At 55.2% G+C, this 17,383-nt stretch overlaps 5 protein-coding genes across 5 annotated transcripts; 3 read left to right on the forward strand and 2 right to left on the reverse strand.

The window, feature by feature from the left end:
• Window positions 1-245: 245 nt before the first annotated feature.
• Window positions 246-3,353, reverse strand: GGS23DRAFT_570220 (ARM repeat-containing protein). Its single transcript, XM_051516498.1, has 3 exons — window positions 2,693-3,353; window positions 1,935-2,444; window positions 246-1,848 (listed from the first exon to the last, which is right to left on the reverse strand). The coding sequence occupies exons 1-3, from the start codon at window positions 2,924-2,926 to the stop codon at window positions 940-942; spliced, it is 1,653 nt and encodes a 550-aa protein (XP_051371644.1). The 5' UTR covers window positions 2,927-3,353; the 3' UTR covers window positions 246-939.
• A 935-nt stretch (window positions 3,354-4,288) lies between these two features.
• On the forward strand, window positions 4,289-6,977 carry GGS23DRAFT_570222 (uncharacterized protein). Its single transcript, XM_051516499.1, has 4 exons — window positions 4,289-4,696; window positions 4,783-5,862; window positions 5,920-6,334; window positions 6,392-6,977. The coding sequence occupies exons 1-4, from the start codon at window positions 4,534-4,536 to the stop codon at window positions 6,729-6,731; spliced, it is 1,998 nt and encodes a 665-aa protein (XP_051371645.1). The 5' UTR covers window positions 4,289-4,533; the 3' UTR covers window positions 6,732-6,977.
• A 525-nt stretch (window positions 6,978-7,502) lies between these two features.
• Window positions 7,503-11,683, reverse strand: GGS23DRAFT_570225 (STAG-domain-containing protein). Its single transcript, XM_051516500.1, has 3 exons — window positions 11,043-11,683; window positions 10,766-10,974; window positions 7,503-10,699 (listed from the first exon to the last, which is right to left on the reverse strand). The coding sequence occupies exons 1-3, from the start codon at window positions 11,521-11,523 to the stop codon at window positions 7,772-7,774; spliced, it is 3,618 nt and encodes a 1,205-aa protein (XP_051371646.1). The 5' UTR covers window positions 11,524-11,683; the 3' UTR covers window positions 7,503-7,771.
• Window positions 11,684-12,172: 489 nt separating this feature from the next.
• On the forward strand, window positions 12,173-13,788 carry GGS23DRAFT_76184 (UreD-domain-containing protein). Its single transcript, XM_051521254.1, has 2 exons — window positions 12,173-13,425; window positions 13,611-13,788. Exon 1 carries the CDS (start codon window positions 12,392-12,394, stop codon window positions 13,382-13,384), a length of 993 nt encoding a protein of 330 aa, XP_051371647.1. The 5' UTR covers window positions 12,173-12,391; the 3' UTR covers window positions 13,385-13,425; window positions 13,611-13,788.
• On the forward strand, window positions 13,696-16,028 carry GGS23DRAFT_76189 (RNA polymerase III RPC4-domain-containing protein). The gene is made up of 2 exons (XM_051521255.1): window positions 13,696-14,532; window positions 14,595-16,028. The coding sequence occupies exons 1-2, from the start codon at window positions 14,007-14,009 to the stop codon at window positions 15,836-15,838; spliced, it is 1,770 nt and encodes a 589-aa protein (XP_051371648.1). The 5' UTR covers window positions 13,696-14,006; the 3' UTR covers window positions 15,839-16,028.
• The last annotated feature ends 1,355 nt before the right edge of the window (window positions 16,029-17,383 follow it).

Here is a 17,383-nt window from a genome sequence, read left to right on the forward strand (position 1 = left end):
CCGAAGAAAAACAGCAACGGCACTAGGCTTGGTTTATCGCGAAGGTCGGGGACTACCAGGCAGGAATGTACATGATATTCACCTGGGTACCCCTATATGTGTGCATACATACCTAGGTAGGTAAACCCCTAAAAAGTAGAAAGGAATGCATACCGACAGCGACGGATTAGGATTCCAGGAGGTCATCCATTACATTTACGGTCGGGGGACGGTCAGTCACTCGGGAAGATGCTATCAGGGGCATGTCGGCGGGATGGTGTCAATTTTAAGCAAGCCGGAGCTGCACGGCACGAATGCCTTGGGCCCCGGGCTCACTAACTAGCCGTCTGATGACTACTTCTGAAAGGGGTACTTACCACTTGATAAGACCGGCACATTGTTGAGTCCTTCAGGTCTTGGCGGGAGTCGGGAATCTCTACCTCTACCACTTGGGAGGGGCAGTGCTAAGAGCACTATTCGTATCCGGCCTGTACCAGATCGGTGAGATACCGCGACTCAACCGACTAACCCGACAACAACTCCGCGGCGACCTCGGGGGGCCGAGTCGTGTTGCGGATCTCAGGTCCATTCTCGGGAGGGTAGGAGCTTTCAAGCTACCATTAGCGACCCTCGTACATAATACAACACTTTACTCTCCCTACAACCACTTCTTCTCTCCTAGGCTGGAGCTTTAAAGCTACCAAATGGCCTATCATTCTTGCTCGCGTGGTTGACCTTGACTTGGTCTTTCTTCCTACCTCGATTAACGCCATTCTCGATGGGGCTTGTGTGCAGGGAATTGGGTTACGTGTAAGGCAAAGCAGGGGGGGTTATGGGGGCTTGGGCATGAGGTTCGTGTTGTGACTATTCTACTAGATTGCCTGCCCGGAGCTTCGTAGGATCGGGTGCAGGCCATAGCCATCCCGCCTGATGATGGGGTTTACCGGGGGCGGCGCCGCCCTACATATCCATCGTGTCAGCACCGTTGGCGAAGTTGAAACCACCGCCTTGCGCGCCGTTGGTTCCAAACCCGAACGTGCCGTTAGGTTGGGTGTGCGCAGCCATGCCGTCGTCGGCGTTCTCGTCCTCGTCAGAGAAGTACTTCTCGATGATGTTGTAAGACTTCATGTAAATCTCCTCGTTCGCGTTCGTCTGGCAATCGTGGATCTTCTCCATGCCGGCACACTCCTCGATAAACAGTGCATAACGGTTGATCGACCGGGAGTCTTCTCCAGCAGTCTGCTTGTCGAGTTCACCAACCTTGAGAATATTCTCTAGGCCGTCTAGGGCGACTTGAATGATCTTGTTGTCGGGGCAGGCGAGAAGATCGCATAGAGGTTTGATACAACCCTGCGTAACTAGGTATCGGATCTGGTCAGGCTTTTGGAGCCCACCGCTGGTAGCGTTGCTAATGGCCCAGCAAGCCTCCTTACGAGTTTTCAAGTCGCCGTTAGACAATAAATGGATCAGGGGAGGGATAATGTTGGCGTCAATGACGGCTTGAATCTGCTGAGAATTGCCCGCTGTAATGTTCGAAATAGTCCAGCATGCTTCCTTGCGGATGCCATCCTTGTTAGAGCTTAGAAGCGCTAACAGGCACGACAAGGCGCCGCAGTTAATTATGACTTGTGTCTGCACATCATCACCGGTAACGATATTGCCAACAGACCGCAGGGCCGGAGTCTGGACGGAGGTAGATGCGTGCATGAGCAGCTCCACAAGACGGCGGGGGATCCCGGCTTCGATGACGGCCTGAATTTTGTCGTTGGAACCATCTGATAGATAGGAAATGGCCCAGCAGGCGTCGATGAGGACCTCATCGTCGAGAGAGTAAACTAGCTTGGCAAGAACTGGAAGTGCAGGTGCGATCTGAGGAAAGGTTAGCGAATCGACGAGATCATGCGAGGCAATTCTGGGCCGGACATCAAACATGATCCAGAAAAAAACAAACTCACAGTATTCCAGTCGGGCTGGGGTGTCTTGCCTCGGCAGAAGTTACTCAAAGTCCAGGTAGCGTTTCTAAGCATGCTGAGCTTGCGACTATCGCCCAACAGGTTAAGGAGTGGCTTCAGAGCACCGCAGCTCAATACATAGTCCCGGCAAGACGGGCTATCGCCGGCGATGTTGCCGAGAGCCCAGACGGCTTGCTCACGGACATCCGGCTCAGGGCTAGCCAACAGCTCGACAAAAATCGGTACAGCGCCCGCCTCAATAACCACCTGAGTCTGGGTGGCACTTCCAGACGCGATGTTGGTGAGGGCCCAAGCCGCCTCGAACTGGACGAGAGTGTGGGGGGAGCGAAGGAACTCGACGAATCGGGTGACGACGCCGGTCTTGATAACCTCCTCGATCGGGGGGTTTCGCTCCTTGGAGAGCAGTTTTCGGAATTTGGTGGTTGCTTGGATCTGGAGATCGATCTGGTCCGAGAAGACGCCCTGGACCATCTGAGGGAGGTCCTCGTTGAGCTGTTTGATCGGCTATGTCAGCACATATCGGCAAAGCAAGGCTCTGAACGTGGACATGGTGAATGGCGAGAGCAAGCTACGTCTCAAGCCAATAGGGAACTGTGGGGCCTATGTCGCCACGAAGAAGACTAAGCGTAAAAAAAAAAAAAAGGCGAGAAGCGAAGACGACGGCGGGGAGCTCAAGAGACACACACGAATGGGGGAGGGAAGGGGGGGGTGGCGTAGGTGTTAATGAGGATTGAACGTACCTGGCTCTCGGTCGGGGCAGATTCATCGTCGCTGTCGGGAGCAGCACCCAGCGATGCGCCGGGACGCGAGTCACCACTGCCAATGCCACGTCTCTTGGCTAGATTCTCTTCTCGCTTCGCCTTGCGAATCTCGACGGCCTGCTCCTCGCGGCGTCGGCGGAGCTCATCGGGCTTGAAGGTGTTCTTGGCCTTAAAGTGGTTGCGGCGATGCTCGGGGATGAACCGGTCCGCCATGATTGCCGATGGGTATCCCTACAGGACGTGCGTGGCTGGTGGAGGAAGGGAAAAGAGAGAGGGGACAAGGCGGGGTGATTTGTTTTGATCACCCTCTACAGTGGTACTTGCGGAGGGCGCGAATGGAAGAGGCAAGACGCTTGCGCAGAGACAACGCCAGCCTGGAGCCAGGGAGGAGAGAAGAAGATGCAGGTCTGGAGGATGATGACGCGATGCCGGAGAATGCAGCGCAGAGATGGAGACGGGAGAGCGGCGAGGAAGACGGGAACTATGAAGAGGAGATGCGTTGCCCGGTGGCAGAGACTGGTGGGGGAAAGTGTTGATGATGCCGGAGGCAGAAGAAGAATTTAGACTTGGATGGATGGTGGTCGCTCTTTCAACCTTAGCGGGGGGACCTTCCATCAGGACTTTTATTCGGAGAAGCCTGCCCAGCCAATCGTAGGGTCCAACTCCCAGCACGGACCACCTTGTGTCTGGCCAGAGCCACATGATTATATTATGCACGACGGTGAATCACGCAGAGCCTACGCGGTTAGAGGAGGTACCTAACCCGACAGGCCTGGTACCTATCACCCCGGCCTGGTGCATATGTGCATCATGGAGCACCCGCTGCAATTACCGCCTCCCAGGTACATGAGCCAGATAGACGCTGAGGTACCTAAGGTAGATATACCCTTTCTGTTGCCTCAGGCAGCCATGGGCCGCAGGGAGGAGGTTAACCTAATCTACTACGCAGGAGATGTTACCTGCCTTCTACCATGGAGAATTGGCCCACCTCGATTGAAGGTACCTTCTAGGGTCAGTGCCTGCTTCGACGGTTGCATTTATGTACCAGCGGACGTATTAACGCCACCCGTATATACAGTGCGCCTCCCAGAGAGGGGGACGGCTCTGCATAATGAGGCTAGGTACCTAACTTGGCCCGGGTTAGGTATATAAAGTGTCTATTATTAAGGCCGCCTCTCATTATATATACTTGAAAGATTTTTTTTAAGTGAGGCTATTTACTTTAGATACTTTACTTTTATTTCTTTGCTACCTTAGGCAATGAGGCATGCAAAACGTTTAAACCTAAACTGCTAATCAATTACGAGAATAAAACTAAATGCTAAACAGCTAATTGGACAGCTCAAGTTCGGCTCGTCTGCCGTACGTTGCGTTGCTTTGCGTTGCGTTGTATTGCGTTGTATTGCGTTCCGTTGCGCCGCGCCGCGTTGCGTTGCGTTGCGTTTCGTGCTCTTGCCCAAACCAACCAATCACGGGGCTCCATTTAGAGCGCCCTGTTCGTGCTTATATCGGGACTCATATGTATTTAAACGCATATGCCCAATCCGGCAACGACTTGGTCCATGCCATCCGTCGCGAACTCTCAACGCGCTGAGGAACGCATCCCCCTCGATCTGGATATGTCGGCGTGATCGTGACCAGCCTGATAGATCTCAGCCCGATTCCTATCCGCCCGAGAATTTTCCAGGTCTAGCGTCCGTAGCTGGCTCTAGATGCATCGACTTAGACCATACTGGGAGACGAAGAGTTCTTGTCGTTGCTCTACAACGTCCCGTATCCTGCTACCTTAGTATGCCCAAATCACACCCGCTCTCCCGCAGATGTCTCGGCAGTCCAATGCCTCTTCTCATCAGCAGAGGCCGTTACCCTCTGGATACACGACCATCCGGCATATACTGGAGCAATCCGTCCCCGTCAACAGATTCGTTACTGTCGTCGGTCTAGTCAAAGACCGTAGAGCTCCCATGTCCACGGACAAGGCCGGTAAGCCGATGCGTCCTGCTCGATACTCCTCCTCTTTTTTCTTGTTTCTTTTTTATCTTTGGCCCCGTCGAGCTAACGTGGGATAGACTGGAAATCTGCCATCACCTTGTATGACAAGTCTATCGAGAATGAAGATGTGGGACTTGTTATCAACATATTTGGACCGGAGTCCGGCATGCCTCAGCCTGATGCCGGCGACGTCGTGGTGGTCGTGTCTGCCAAGGTTCAGCTCTGGCGTGGCGACGTGTCTCTTCTAACGAACAAAGCCTCCACTGCCATTTTCGTGTACTCGTCGAGGAAGATTCCTAAGCCGCCGGTGTCAGCAAAGGTGGCATTGGTGACCTCTTGGCGGCCGAACGGCCTGTCCCCGGCAGAGCCAGGTGACCATCAACACGACTATGTCGCCTGGCTATACTACTCCATGGATAAGGACCATATACCCGATGGTGCCACGTTCGAGATGAAGATAGACCAGTCTCGTAACTTCAAAGACAAGTTTCGAATGTTGAAAGATGTCCGTGACCAGCAATTTAGCGATGTTGTCGTCAACGTGGTCAAAGATCCCTTTGATCAGCTAGATATTTCAACTTTATGGGTTTCAGACTATACCGAGAACGAGCGCTTCTACGAGTTTTCCCTAAATCCGCCAGGCCTCTCCCAAGCTCGAGACGGAGATCCATACGGGTATACTACGGTGAGGAACTCGCCTTCAAATAATTGGCCTGGTCCTCTTGGGAAACGCACAATGCAAGTCACCTGCTTCGGCGTTCAGGCTCAATTTATTCGTGATCATGTCAAGGCCGGGAGCTGGGTGCAGCTACGGAACCTCCACGTCAAGTTCGGGCGCAACTCTAATAACCTGGAGGGATTTATACGGGAAGGTCGTGGCGGGTATGGCTCGGGAGTTCAGATTGACATCCTCGCCACTGACCAGCCCGACGACCGACTCAAGGCAGCTATCAAGCGGAAGCTAAACTATGAGCAGATGAGGAAAAAGCAGCAGAAACAGAACCTGGGCGGGAAGGCGGGTAAGGGAAACGGCAACAAACGAAGGGCTGAGAGTCAATCGGAGAACAACAGGAGAACAAGACGCACCGAGATCCAGCAGAAGTGGGAAGAAGAGCAGAAGCTAGAGTACCAGAAGAAGGCCAACCTCAACGACCTAGGTATAGTGCCAACCTAGACTATCCTTCGTTACCTCCGTCTTCTAATGATAAACACAGTCAAATGCGAGAGTCTTGACCAGCCGGTTTTAGCGGTCTCTTCCATCTTCGAGCCAACACTATTCACGACGACCATCGATAGTCAAGAAGTGACACTGACGGCCCCCTTTACTTGTGCGAAGTACCGGGCCAATGTTCGAGTCGTCGACTTTCAGCCTAGCAAGCTAGAGGACTTCGCTTGCTGTCATAAGAAAAGCGAATACGATGCCTTGTCCGAATGCGACGACACTAGCGACTCGGATGAGGATGAGGATCAAGGCACGGTACACCCGCACACCCGAACGAAGACGTGGGAATGGCGGTTCGCCCTGTTGCTAGAAGAGGCGGACCCCAAATATAAGAGCGGGGGTGGTAAGTTATGGGTTGTAGTCGACAATATCGAGGCGCAGCAACTGCTGGGTCTCGATGCATCAGAGTAAGTCACACCCCTTCCCGCCGCAGTCCTGCGATGGTTGACCCGCTACCGCCCTAGCCTCCGAGCCGAACCCAAAGACCTCAGCCGGCTGCAGGAGAAGCTCTTCGTGCTCTGGGGTAACCTGGAGGAGCGCAAGCAGCAAGCGTTGCAACTCCAGAAGCGGGATCGGCTGCAAATAGCCACCCGACAGCCGCCAGAGAGCTCGCCTGTTCGCCTATCGGGGAGTCGTCCCGCTACCGACGACGGAGTGTCGAACAGGGCCTTCACGTGCTGCATCCGCCAGTACGGCGTCAGGGTGCCCGAGACTGACCCCGGCAAGGCGAACGCCGGCGAGGGAAAGCGGTGGGAGAGAGTATTCGGCTTGTTCGGAACGAAGATATGCTCCGCACGGGACTAACTAGACACTGTACCTAAATAAAGAATTACGCTTGGCCAGTGACGTGGCTCTTCGCCCCCAACTACTGTTTACCGACGGACAACACCTGCGGGTGAAAGTCGGTGTTATCATCACCCCCCTTTTTTTTTAACTCAATAGTATCTCCAGAGTCGGCGATCTACGCCGTCACCATCTACGCGCGCTTGATGGGACACAGTTGTCATAATGCCATCAGCTAGCACGACGTGGCAATCCACGTCTCTAGAGGGGTACTATACGTATATACTATCTAAGCGGTGGATGTTGTTAGCCTGGTCGCGGGATAATCTCTGAACCGTCCGGTTCCTCTTCGACTAGCTAAGGACAAGCCAGTAATAGTATTCTGTCCCTCCTAGGACGAAGCGGGGGGGCGGGGAGCGGGATCGAGTCATCTTTTCCTAGAGCCGGGGGACACGCAGGCAGGCATCTGAGTCTGCTACGTTGGACGGGCTATGCCGCAGGCCAAGGCCAAATCGCGCCGTCTATCGTATGGTCTCCTACCGAGCTCGACGTCGCACTTGTCCCTTGCACCGCCTATATACACACGCTAACGCTGCTGTGCCTGTTATACACCTAGAACCACCTACCGCCACTCCGGGCCGGCGTCTACGCGAAAAGTAACCGAGAAACTGGGCAGAAATCCAACCGATTGATTAATCGTCAACTCGGGAGGGTGTTGTGAGTTTGTGATGTGTTTTGTCCTGCTGAGGGACAACACGATAACAAGGAAATTGAGTAGCCGTATCATTCATCCCCCCCCCCCCCCCTTCTCAGCCTCGTCCTAGCTCTCCTTTCTCCTCCCCCCTCTCTCCCTTTGGGTCGCAATCGATGCTCAGCAGTAGAATAATACGTACTAGGTACACATGGAGAAGGACAGCAATGGAACCAAAAACCTCGTGAGCCTACATCCCCTCCCCGTCGTCTTCCCCCCCCCTCCTATCCCCTCGTGATTTGCTCTGCCTCTGCTCTACACCTGCTCTGCTCTGTTCTACACTATAGGGTCTCGTTCGCTCGCGCGCTCATTAATCCCCGATAACGTCGTCGTCATCGTCGTCGTGTTCGCGGCCGTCTCCTGCCCCTGGCTTCTTCGGTTCGCCGCCGTCGCCGTTCTCCTCCGCCTCGTCCTCGTCCTCCACCGGGTCCTCGAGAAGCTCGCGGCGTCTCAGATCCTCGACGGTGCCCTCCTCGGGCTCCGCCTCCTCGAACGGATCCTCCGCTGGCGGCGGGGCTTCTTCATCTCCCTCGTCGTCGTCCCCGTCCTCGATGACTAGCTCCGCGCTGAGGGCCGGCCTCTTCGCAGCTTCCTTGCCCTTACCGGCCTTCGCCGCCGACTTCTTCTTGCCAGCGCGGAGCTCGCGGAGGTGATCCTCGTCTAGGTACACGACCACGTCCCGGTAGTTGTTCCCGAGCTTAGCCTTGTTGCGGGTGAGCCGCTTGCGAAGCTTGCCGGCGTCCGGCCCGGTGTGGTCGATGGTCTTGGCTAAGATGGCAAGAACGAGCTTGCCCGTGAGCTCGCATAGAATCTTCTCGGCCTTTAACTCGGCGGCGAAGCGCTCCCGCTCCGTGAGCTCATCGTCCTCGTCGTCCTCCGGGGGCGCCTCGTCATCCAAGGGATCCTCGTCGTCTGCCGGCTCGTTAAGTTGTTTCTTGGCGCGCTTCGCATACGCGTGCTCTGCAGAATCAAATATGGGGATGATCTCCTGGGAAATCAAGGCTGTCGGCATTTCTTCGAGGAGGGAGCGCAGTTTTCCGTATTTGGAGGCATCTGGACCTTGGACTATAGGCCGGAGGAAGACAAAAAGTGCAGAAAGATCGCAGGCGGCGCCAACAGCTAGGAGGCGAAGGTCGTCGTTGAAGCCTCGCGAGGAGAAGGTTTGGATAAGATTCGTAACCAGGTCTTTGCGCAAGACGGCGAGCTCGTCCGCAACGGCATCGGGTATATCTGCACCGCTGTCGATAATACTCTGTAATCTTCGAATTTGCCACATAAAATAGAATTGCGAGGCCTTTATAGCAAAACCAACGATCTCGTCCTCTGGATCATCGAGATCCTCGTTTGGCTCCTTTAAAAGGCCGCGATGTACGATTCCGACGAGAATCTTGATAGCCGGCTGGTCCGAGTCTATCGACGTGCCCGGCGTCCCCAAGACATCTATGCAATCAGAAATAGTAACTAGCTTGCTGATCTTCATTAGGGTATTGGAAAGTTCAGCGAGCGCTGTGCGGTCAAGGTTGCCTCGGGCCGACAGTTCGCAGATTTTGTCGATGCTTCGCAATGAGTTGACCGAATTATCCCATAGCACCGCCAGTTTGTTATCAGTCAATTCTTCGAGTTCTTCGTATTGCCTAGCGTGGATGAATGCGCGGGTCGCCTCATTGAGGAGAGCCTGGTCGACATGGCGGTTAAATTGAGTCGTGACTTCGTCGAGAAGCTTCTCGTATGTGGCCGAATTCTGGCGCAGCTGTTGGAACACCTCTAGATCTAGGAAGTGCTCTAGTCGGAGCACGGTGGCGGCCATGGCAGGGTCCGATCCAAACTTGTTCAGGAGGAGAGGGATGAGAGCGGCTAGCTTGAGACCGGCGTCATCTTGCGCATCCGAATCGGGCTTTCCCGCCTTTTTCCTATGTTTATCGTGCTCGGTTGATGGCGAAAGGCTCTCCTTCACAGCGGCGGAGAGAACATCCAGTAGAATCGCTTCCTCCCGTGGCTCAGGGGCGACGGCCTTTTTGGTGGCTGCCTCGATCGAGTTCGTCTTCAAACTGTGTCTAGATTTGGAACTGGTCGAGTGGTCGAACAATAGATAGCCCGCAATGATTTGCCAGTTATTCACTTGCGGTATTCTCTCGTAGAGCACTTGAGTCGCTAGCGCAATCCGCGAGTCTGGCACGGTGGCATTGATCACGTCCGCGGCAACATCTAGCCCATGTCGGATCTCCTCCTGCTCCTCATCCAGCTGGGCGTCATAAACGGCGAGATTCTCGGCGAGAGCTTTGATATTGATCCAGTCCTTACGGAGCGAGTCGTACTCGTCTTCGTCCTCCTCACCGAAAACCTCTTCCAGGGCATCGCTGCCGCCAATCTCGTCTACTTTATTCTCGATGAGCTCCTCGACGAGAGCCGAGAAGAAACCAGCAACCGCCTTCCGAATCCTGACCTCGGTGTCGAAGAGGAGTTTACTGACAGAGTCCACTTCTTCGGGTTCGAGCATGCCGGAGGCGCGTAATATATCTACTACCCCAATTGCTGCAACGCGCACGTTGATATCAGAGTCCCTAGTCGCCATCTCAACAAGACGGGGTCGGAACCGGTCGATGAAGTGTGCCAACTTCTCTGCATCCCGCTTTAGAACTCTCGCCAGCTGTTTCAGAACTTCTAATCGCGTAGATACAGAGACATCCGACAGTAGCCACCCGAGGTATCGCAGGTATTCCGGAGACATGTACACCGTCGGGAGGGTGCAAACCCAGGTCCCTAGGGCTTCGATACATTCGGCGCGTATCTTAGGGTCGATATCCCGGTAGCGATGGACGAAGACAATGTCGAAAAAGTCCTTGACTTTAGTATCGGTGAACTCACGGCTGCGGTTCGCAACATCGAGGGCTTTCTTCGTATTCTCGACCAGGTTCTTGTTTTTGCCCCGACGGTTAGACTCGGCCTGCAAAGACTGATTGGATTTTGTGATTCGGTCGTCAAGCTGCTTCGTGACTTCAATTAGCCCAGTAAGTATGGCTAGTCCGACGGTCGTTGCCGTATGCCGAAACGGGCGTAGAGCGGAGGAAGACATGATGCCGACCCATCGTTGGATATTGTCCAACAGATCTTCGTCGCTGTAGAGGACCTCGGTCTGGTGCAGCAGACTGACGAGAGAGTCGAAGAACCCCACGAGGAGGTCACGGAAGTTCCTGCTACTCTTCGCCCTCGAGATAAGAGGATAGTCTGAAATATTAGTCTAGCGGCGAGCTAGTTAGCATATGCGATCCCGAGGTCGGGAGGATGAGGGGAACGCTTCGCGCACCTGCTGATAAGCATCCTCGAGTTCCGACAGTCGGTTCGCGGAATTGTCAGGGTCTCGGATATCATCCTCGGTCAGTTGTTGATCGCAACCGGCCGCAAGCAAGACGCAGTTGATCACGTCGGTCAACGCTTTGGCGTCATCCTGCTGGTAGCTCTGGAACCAATGCGCGGCAACATCATCGGAAGAATTGCCGGAACCAAAGACCTCGGCTAATACGACATCAGTATAACCTCGGAATCGGAGGCGCATTGGAAATCTAGCAGGGGGGGTTGCTTACCGTAGAGGCCGTCTCTGTCGGAATTGACGATGGCCACTCTGACGGTCTTCTTGGGCCGATTCGGAAGCTTGACGGCGGGCGCATGGGAAGCCGATGCAGGCTCTGCGGGCGCGCTGCCGTTGACCCTTGCGCGCTTGACTGCCGGCTTCTTCGGCCGGGGTCTCTGCTTGGATTTGGACTTCTTGGATCTGGGGGCGGGCTCGTCATCGACGTGGTCGTCGTCATCTTCCGGGTCGCTGAGCTCGTCGTCATCTTCGCCGTCCTCAGCGGGGGACTCGTTCTCGGCGTCTTCCTCGCCGCGGTCGGGGCCTCTCTTGCGCTTGGACGATGCATGCTCGTTCTGGGCCGAGGGGAGGTCGGGGGAGAACTTCTGAGGGGCCCTCACAACGCGTCCCGATCTTCGTCGCGCACTGTCGGGAGCAGGAGAGGAGGTCGCGTTATTATCGGGAGTGTCCATAAGGGGCAATCTGGATGGGGACATGGGAGAAATTCAATAGGATGCGACCATGCCTGCTGGGAAGGGGGGCGTGGGTAGGAGTGGAAGGGAGCGCGGTGTTGGCTAGCGGATGATGGCGGAGGGTTGGTTTTTCTCACAAGAATTGCTGGCGCTCAGGCGCGTCGAGTTGGTGGGGAGCGTGTTTGGGTAGGCCACAGCCCCGGTTGTATTGTGGCCGCAGAGGCAAAAGGGGAGGGGGGAAGATGGGGAGGGAAGATGGAGGGAGATCGGCTGACGTCCCACCGATTCCGTATGTAGCTTAGGTACCTGCCAGCTCTTATTTCCATCGAACCCATCCAATGATTTGGGGGGGCGCATGGGCGACGGAAATCCTACATTTACTTAGAGGAGGTACCTACCTAGGTACCTAAAGTAGTAAAGTACAAGGCCATCTTGGAGGTACCTCGATCCATCAAGGCGTCCCACGTTAGGCGGCAGGCCAGTATCTAGGGCTTTACTTGCCTGTCCTAGAGACTCCCACCACCGCGAGATAGAAGAGAGCTCTCCTATGAGGCACCTGAAATACCAGGTACCCAGCCTACGATAGGTACCTAGGTACCTAGGTAGGTAAAGTACCTAAGGTAGCTACTATGCGCGATAGCGCCCACAGTTGATCGCACATAACCGACCCGTCCTCATATACCCATACCTACCGCCCTAGCCTACGTTGCGTCTCTTCTTCTCGCCGAGATAAAAGGATCGTCACGTCGCAAAAAGCCCCCTACCTTGCACAACAGATATATTACCTACCTTACTTCAAGTGCCTAATTCAAGCCACCTCTACACCAAGATAACCCCCAATCGTAACCCTCTCAAGCTCGGCTTTTGCTAGAACCAGTATGGGATTGGTAACATGAGTTCGCCGTTCCCAAAGTCGTCGTCGCTCCCCGGCGCAGGTCGAATAGTGGTCAAGCTCGCGCCCAACAATATCTCCGCACCGGAGAGCATCACCTACCAATATCCGCTCAAGCTCATCTCCCCCTCCTCTGTCGCCGAGCAGGGCAGCGTCTTGGTATTCCTCTTGTCGTACGGGGGCGGTCTTGTCAGCGGGGACCAAATTAACCTCAGCATCGATATACATCCCCAGGCGAGACTCAGTGTCGTCACTCAGGGACATACCAAAATCTTCCCATCCGCCGTACAGAACATCGTAACACGACAAAACCTAAGCGTAGAAATAAAAACCGGCGCAGCACTGTGCCTCCTTCCGGACCCAGTCCAGCCGTTTGAGAACAGCATTTATGAGCAGATCCAGATATTCAAGTTAGCCGCGAGCGCCTCGATGTGCTTGCTTGACTGGGTTACCCAGGGCCGCACCGCCCGCGGGGAGAACTGGAGCTTTAGGCGATGGGTTGGACGCAATGAAGTTTGGTCCGCTGCCGACGCGCCAGGCGCTAAAGAGCGTCTCTTGGTGCGAGATGCTGTCATCCTCGATAGCGCAAATCGGCCTGCTGGGTTGCCCTCGCTCCGCGAATCGATGGATGGCCATGCTATCGTCGGGACGCTGATTCTACGAGGTCCTATGACTAGGACCGTCGGCGAATTCTTCCTGGCCGAATTTTCCGCTTTGCCACGGCTAGGCGCTCGAGATTTCCGCAGCGACGAGACGCGCGAGAAGGACGAAGCCGCACCTCAGTCTCCTATCCAGCGCTGGCGGGCGGCAAGGCTGGCGGAAGAGAAGGAAAAGCAGATATTGTGGTCAGCTGCCAACGTGCGCGGTTGCATCGTGGTCAAATTCGGGGCGGCAACCGTTGAGGCTGCACGGAACTGGGTGGGAACAATGCTTCTTCAAGAAGGCAGCATCGAGCAGCACTTTGGAGAGCAAGCTTTGATGTGTGTTCGATGAAAATGCCGAGGCCGACGCCTATATCGCGCGTGCCGTAGGAGGTAGGCAACTATTCCTTGATCTCAGTCTCTACTCGTTAGACGCCTAAGGTGTATACCCGCCTACCTACCTACCTAAGCGGATTCTCCTCGAGCCACCATCTATGGGAGAGGCAGGTAGGCAGATTTCTGTTTGGTTTCATATCCGGGAAGGGGTCCGACCAAGGGCTAACTAGCCATCACAATAGAGTCCCGTCGATTGCCATCGCCGCCTCTCCCCCTTTTTCTTCCTCGCCAACCAGGGGTTGGTCGCGATTCTAGGTGGCGGCCAACTGACGGCCAGCTGCAGGAAGTGATTACTAACCACATAACCACTCAGCTATCGTGCCCCACCAATGTACTTCCGTTAAGTACCAGGGTACTTTGCTGTAGGAATGATGTCGTTCCCACAGAGCCCCACCATAGGTACTTTTCCTAGCCGTCTTCTCGAGTTATCAGACTTGGCCTGGCCGTCATCATTCTTCTACTCGTACATCCACATATCCCCTCGTCCATGATCCAATCACCCGACGGGCGTGCTTTCAATCTAGCCTTTTATTCTCCTTCTCGTAGATAAATCCGTTCAACTCCCATGGTCTAGTGGAATGCCTCCCCGTGGAGCACGTGGCGGCGGCGCGAGAGGAAGAGGAGGAAGAGGAGCTGCGAGAGCTAGCCGGGCGTCAGACACTATAGGCAGGGCATCACTCGATACGGGAACGCCTCTCGCCGGCGCCTCATTCTCAGCTCAGGAGACTACAAGCGCCGCTGACGCGGCGTTGAAAGATGCGCCTACACATGTACCCCCAGCCGAGGATCCGGTAGTGTCCTCCGATGCGCAAGGCAGCGAGTCAACCGCCGCGAACTCAAGACGATCGCAAACACCCGCTGCTGCGCCGCCGCGTGGTGGCAGCCGTTTCAAGCCTAGGAATGTGCGGCGCGACGCAGCGGAGCGAGCAATGCTAGAAGAAGCGAGAAATCGCGACCTAGCCATCAAAATCAAGGCCGAGGAGCGGGAGCAGCGAGTGGAAGAACGAAGAGCAAGACGTGGTCGTGGGAGGGGTGACGCGTCCCAGCGTAGATTTATCAGACGAACTGTCACAGCCAGCGGCCCATTTTCTGCTATACCCGCAGGTAATACCATTCTGAATTCTCTGTGCCACGCAGTTCGTTGAGATACACTAACATCCGACTAGATCAACTCAAAGCGGGCAGCGGTGGGTTTGGATGGAGTTCAGGCGGTGGTGGTGGCGCCGGCGGTGGAACTTCATCCAAGGCCCCTTTCGGCGCTCAGAGCGACAGCTCCAGATACAAACCTCGACGAGAGCACGAGAGCAGAGTTAACATGGACCTCCTCAACGGATTTACGGGCTACGACGAGAACGGCGCGCCCCTTTATCAACCCTCTCGTTACAGCCAAAAGCCGGCTGGAAGCCTTCCGGTTGGCCTCATCCGCATTCAGCACGAAGAGGAGGCAGTCAAAGTCAAGACCACGGCAGAACTTGAAGCCGAAGAACGTCAATCATCTGACGTTGACGGCGACGACGATAGTGATCTATTTGTCTCCACCGAAACTAGGGACCTACGCGACGTTAGGATAGACGACGATAACGAAGTATGGCATGCGGCCCCGAAAAGCCATATCACAGTGAAGGCGGAACCGGGTACGGATCCGGAATCGATGGTCGTCGACATAGCCGACATCCCCGAAGTAATAACGCAGCAAAAGGCGCCTCCCTCGCCAGAGGCTAAGAAGAAGCCGATCCACACCGAGATCGAGACCGCGGCTGAAAGAAGAAAACGCAAAGACAAGGCCTCTAAGGATCCCGAGGTCGCGCATGCTGCCATCGACTTAGAGGCCCAACTACGTGAACTGAAATTCTCGGCTCCTGCTAACAAGAACAATGAGAGTGGGGAGGGAGGAGGAGAAGGGGAAGGGGAAGAAGAGCCACAGTTGGACCAGGAGAAAGACAACCTGTTATATCTTTTCCAGCTACCGCCCATTCTCCCGCCTCTAGCCAAAGCCACACATGATGTGAGTGGAGAGACGGAAACCGTAGATCTCACATCTCAAGAGAAGGGCAACGAATCGGCCGGCGTGAAGGTAAAGATCGAAGAAGGCACCGAACCGACATGGAATCCGTTCTCAACTCTCCCGCCTGAGGGCGGGTTCATCGGCAAGCTTAACGTACGCAAATCGGGCAGAGTAGAGCTCGACTGGGGAGGCACGATCCTGAATCTCGGCATGGGCGCGGCGACGGAATTCTTAACTTCGGCCCTCATGGTTGAGCAGAACATAAACTTGGAGAACCCTAGTGCGAGCACTGGCTCCGCCTACGGTATGGGCGAGGTGATGGGCAAGTACGTCTTGGCTCCGATTTGGGACGAGGAGAAGGATTGGGATCCCAGCCTCGACGATATAGACAGCCTAAACCAGTAATTATATGCGTGGTGCTCCGGGCAGACGACGTCGCGAAAATTCGATTAGTTTCATCGCGTTCTACGTTATCCAGCGAGCAGTCTAGCGCGAGTCACTCGACTTATTGTCCTCTGTCTGTTTGGAGCGGGATAGACTAGGCAGAGGAATGCCTCCCCTTAAAACAAATAGTACTGTCACCCTGGCGCATATAACTGGAGCGAGAGAGGAAAAACAGTTTAGCATTTATATGTCAATACACCCACGAACCGAAGCGAGATGTGACGAGCCCGAGCGAGCCCACTCCGTTGGGATTTAGGCGCGGGCTCGAAGCTATCCGTGCGGAACCCTATACTATATGAAGCCTGTACATATCTGTTCCGTTCTGCCTAGTCCGTAGGTTTTAGCGTGTATATGTGACGATTATATCGTTTAGGTATGCCCGGGTTATTATCGACACGCGCCTTATATACGAAAAGGCAAGACTTCTCTTACGTACTACGTAGTATTCCATATGCCTTTGATCCCCCGTAACAAGAACCGTCCTGTGCCCCGTCGGTAGGGTTACTTCGCGCCTGAAGCCTGCTCCGCATTTGCATACTGGACGCAAATAGTCCCCGTGAGGGCATTACGTGGTATTCAGTAGATTGGAGGCTCTGGTGCCTTCAGATCGGGTTATCCGCACAGACGGTAAGCCAGATTGGGGTTCTCTTCTTCTTCTTCTTCTTGGGTGAATCCGCATGTACATACCTTACCTAGTAGCCGGCAAACCTCACTCACGCCTGCGCGCTGCGCCGCTCCGCGCTCCATGGTGAAACTAACTAGGTAACGAAGGATGGGGAGGGAAATGGCGCGAGGTACTTCTATCGCACGCATACAGACATTACCTGGGTACCACCTAACACGCGCAGCACTGCGAAGCCCGGACCGCGCGCTGGCTACCCGATGCCGGCCTACCTACCTAGGTATCGTCTTCAGCGGACACAAAGCACGGTTCGTGTCGCTGGGGTTCGTAGCAGGTACCCCGGGTGATCCACGGCGAGCTATATATAGGACGCGGGTCCGCAGATACCTAGCTAGCCACCAAGCTAGTTAGCTGGTGAGCTAGCCAGCTAGCAGGTAAGGCAGGGGACCGGGGGGGGGGGGGGGGGGGGGGGAAGGCGGGTGGAATGTTCTGTCGCCGGACGCTCGGAAATGAGTTGGCGCGGGCGCGAGGCAAGTGATTTAGGTATGTCGACGACGCGGGCTCGCGTGCGCGGTGCGGAGGGCTTTGAACCTAGGCGAGTAAAGGGGGGCAAAGAGCGTTTTCGCGTTGTCGAGAGATGGCCGACGGGGGCATACATGCCTACATATGTACTTCCCCTGCTCAGGGCCTCCCTGTCTTTTCGCGTGAGCCGCAGCAGACGAAGACTGGTGCCGTGCTCGTCTGCATGCGCGTGCTCCTGCGCTCTGGAGCGCCAGTGGGCCTGCGCTGGGCCGCTGGCTGCCGGCCCGGCCTGCCGTTTCCAGCGTTGTCGGAGCTGACTACGCTACCGACGAGCTGGTCGGGTTAGGTGAACGACAGGAGAC

Source organism: Durotheca rogersii (assembly GCF_024521655.1).
Source record: "Durotheca rogersii strain YMJ 92031201 chromosome Unknown GGS23scaffold_11, whole genome shotgun sequence".
Taxonomy (NCBI): Eukaryota; Fungi; Ascomycota; class Sordariomycetes; order Xylariales; family Xylariaceae; genus Durotheca; species Durotheca rogersii.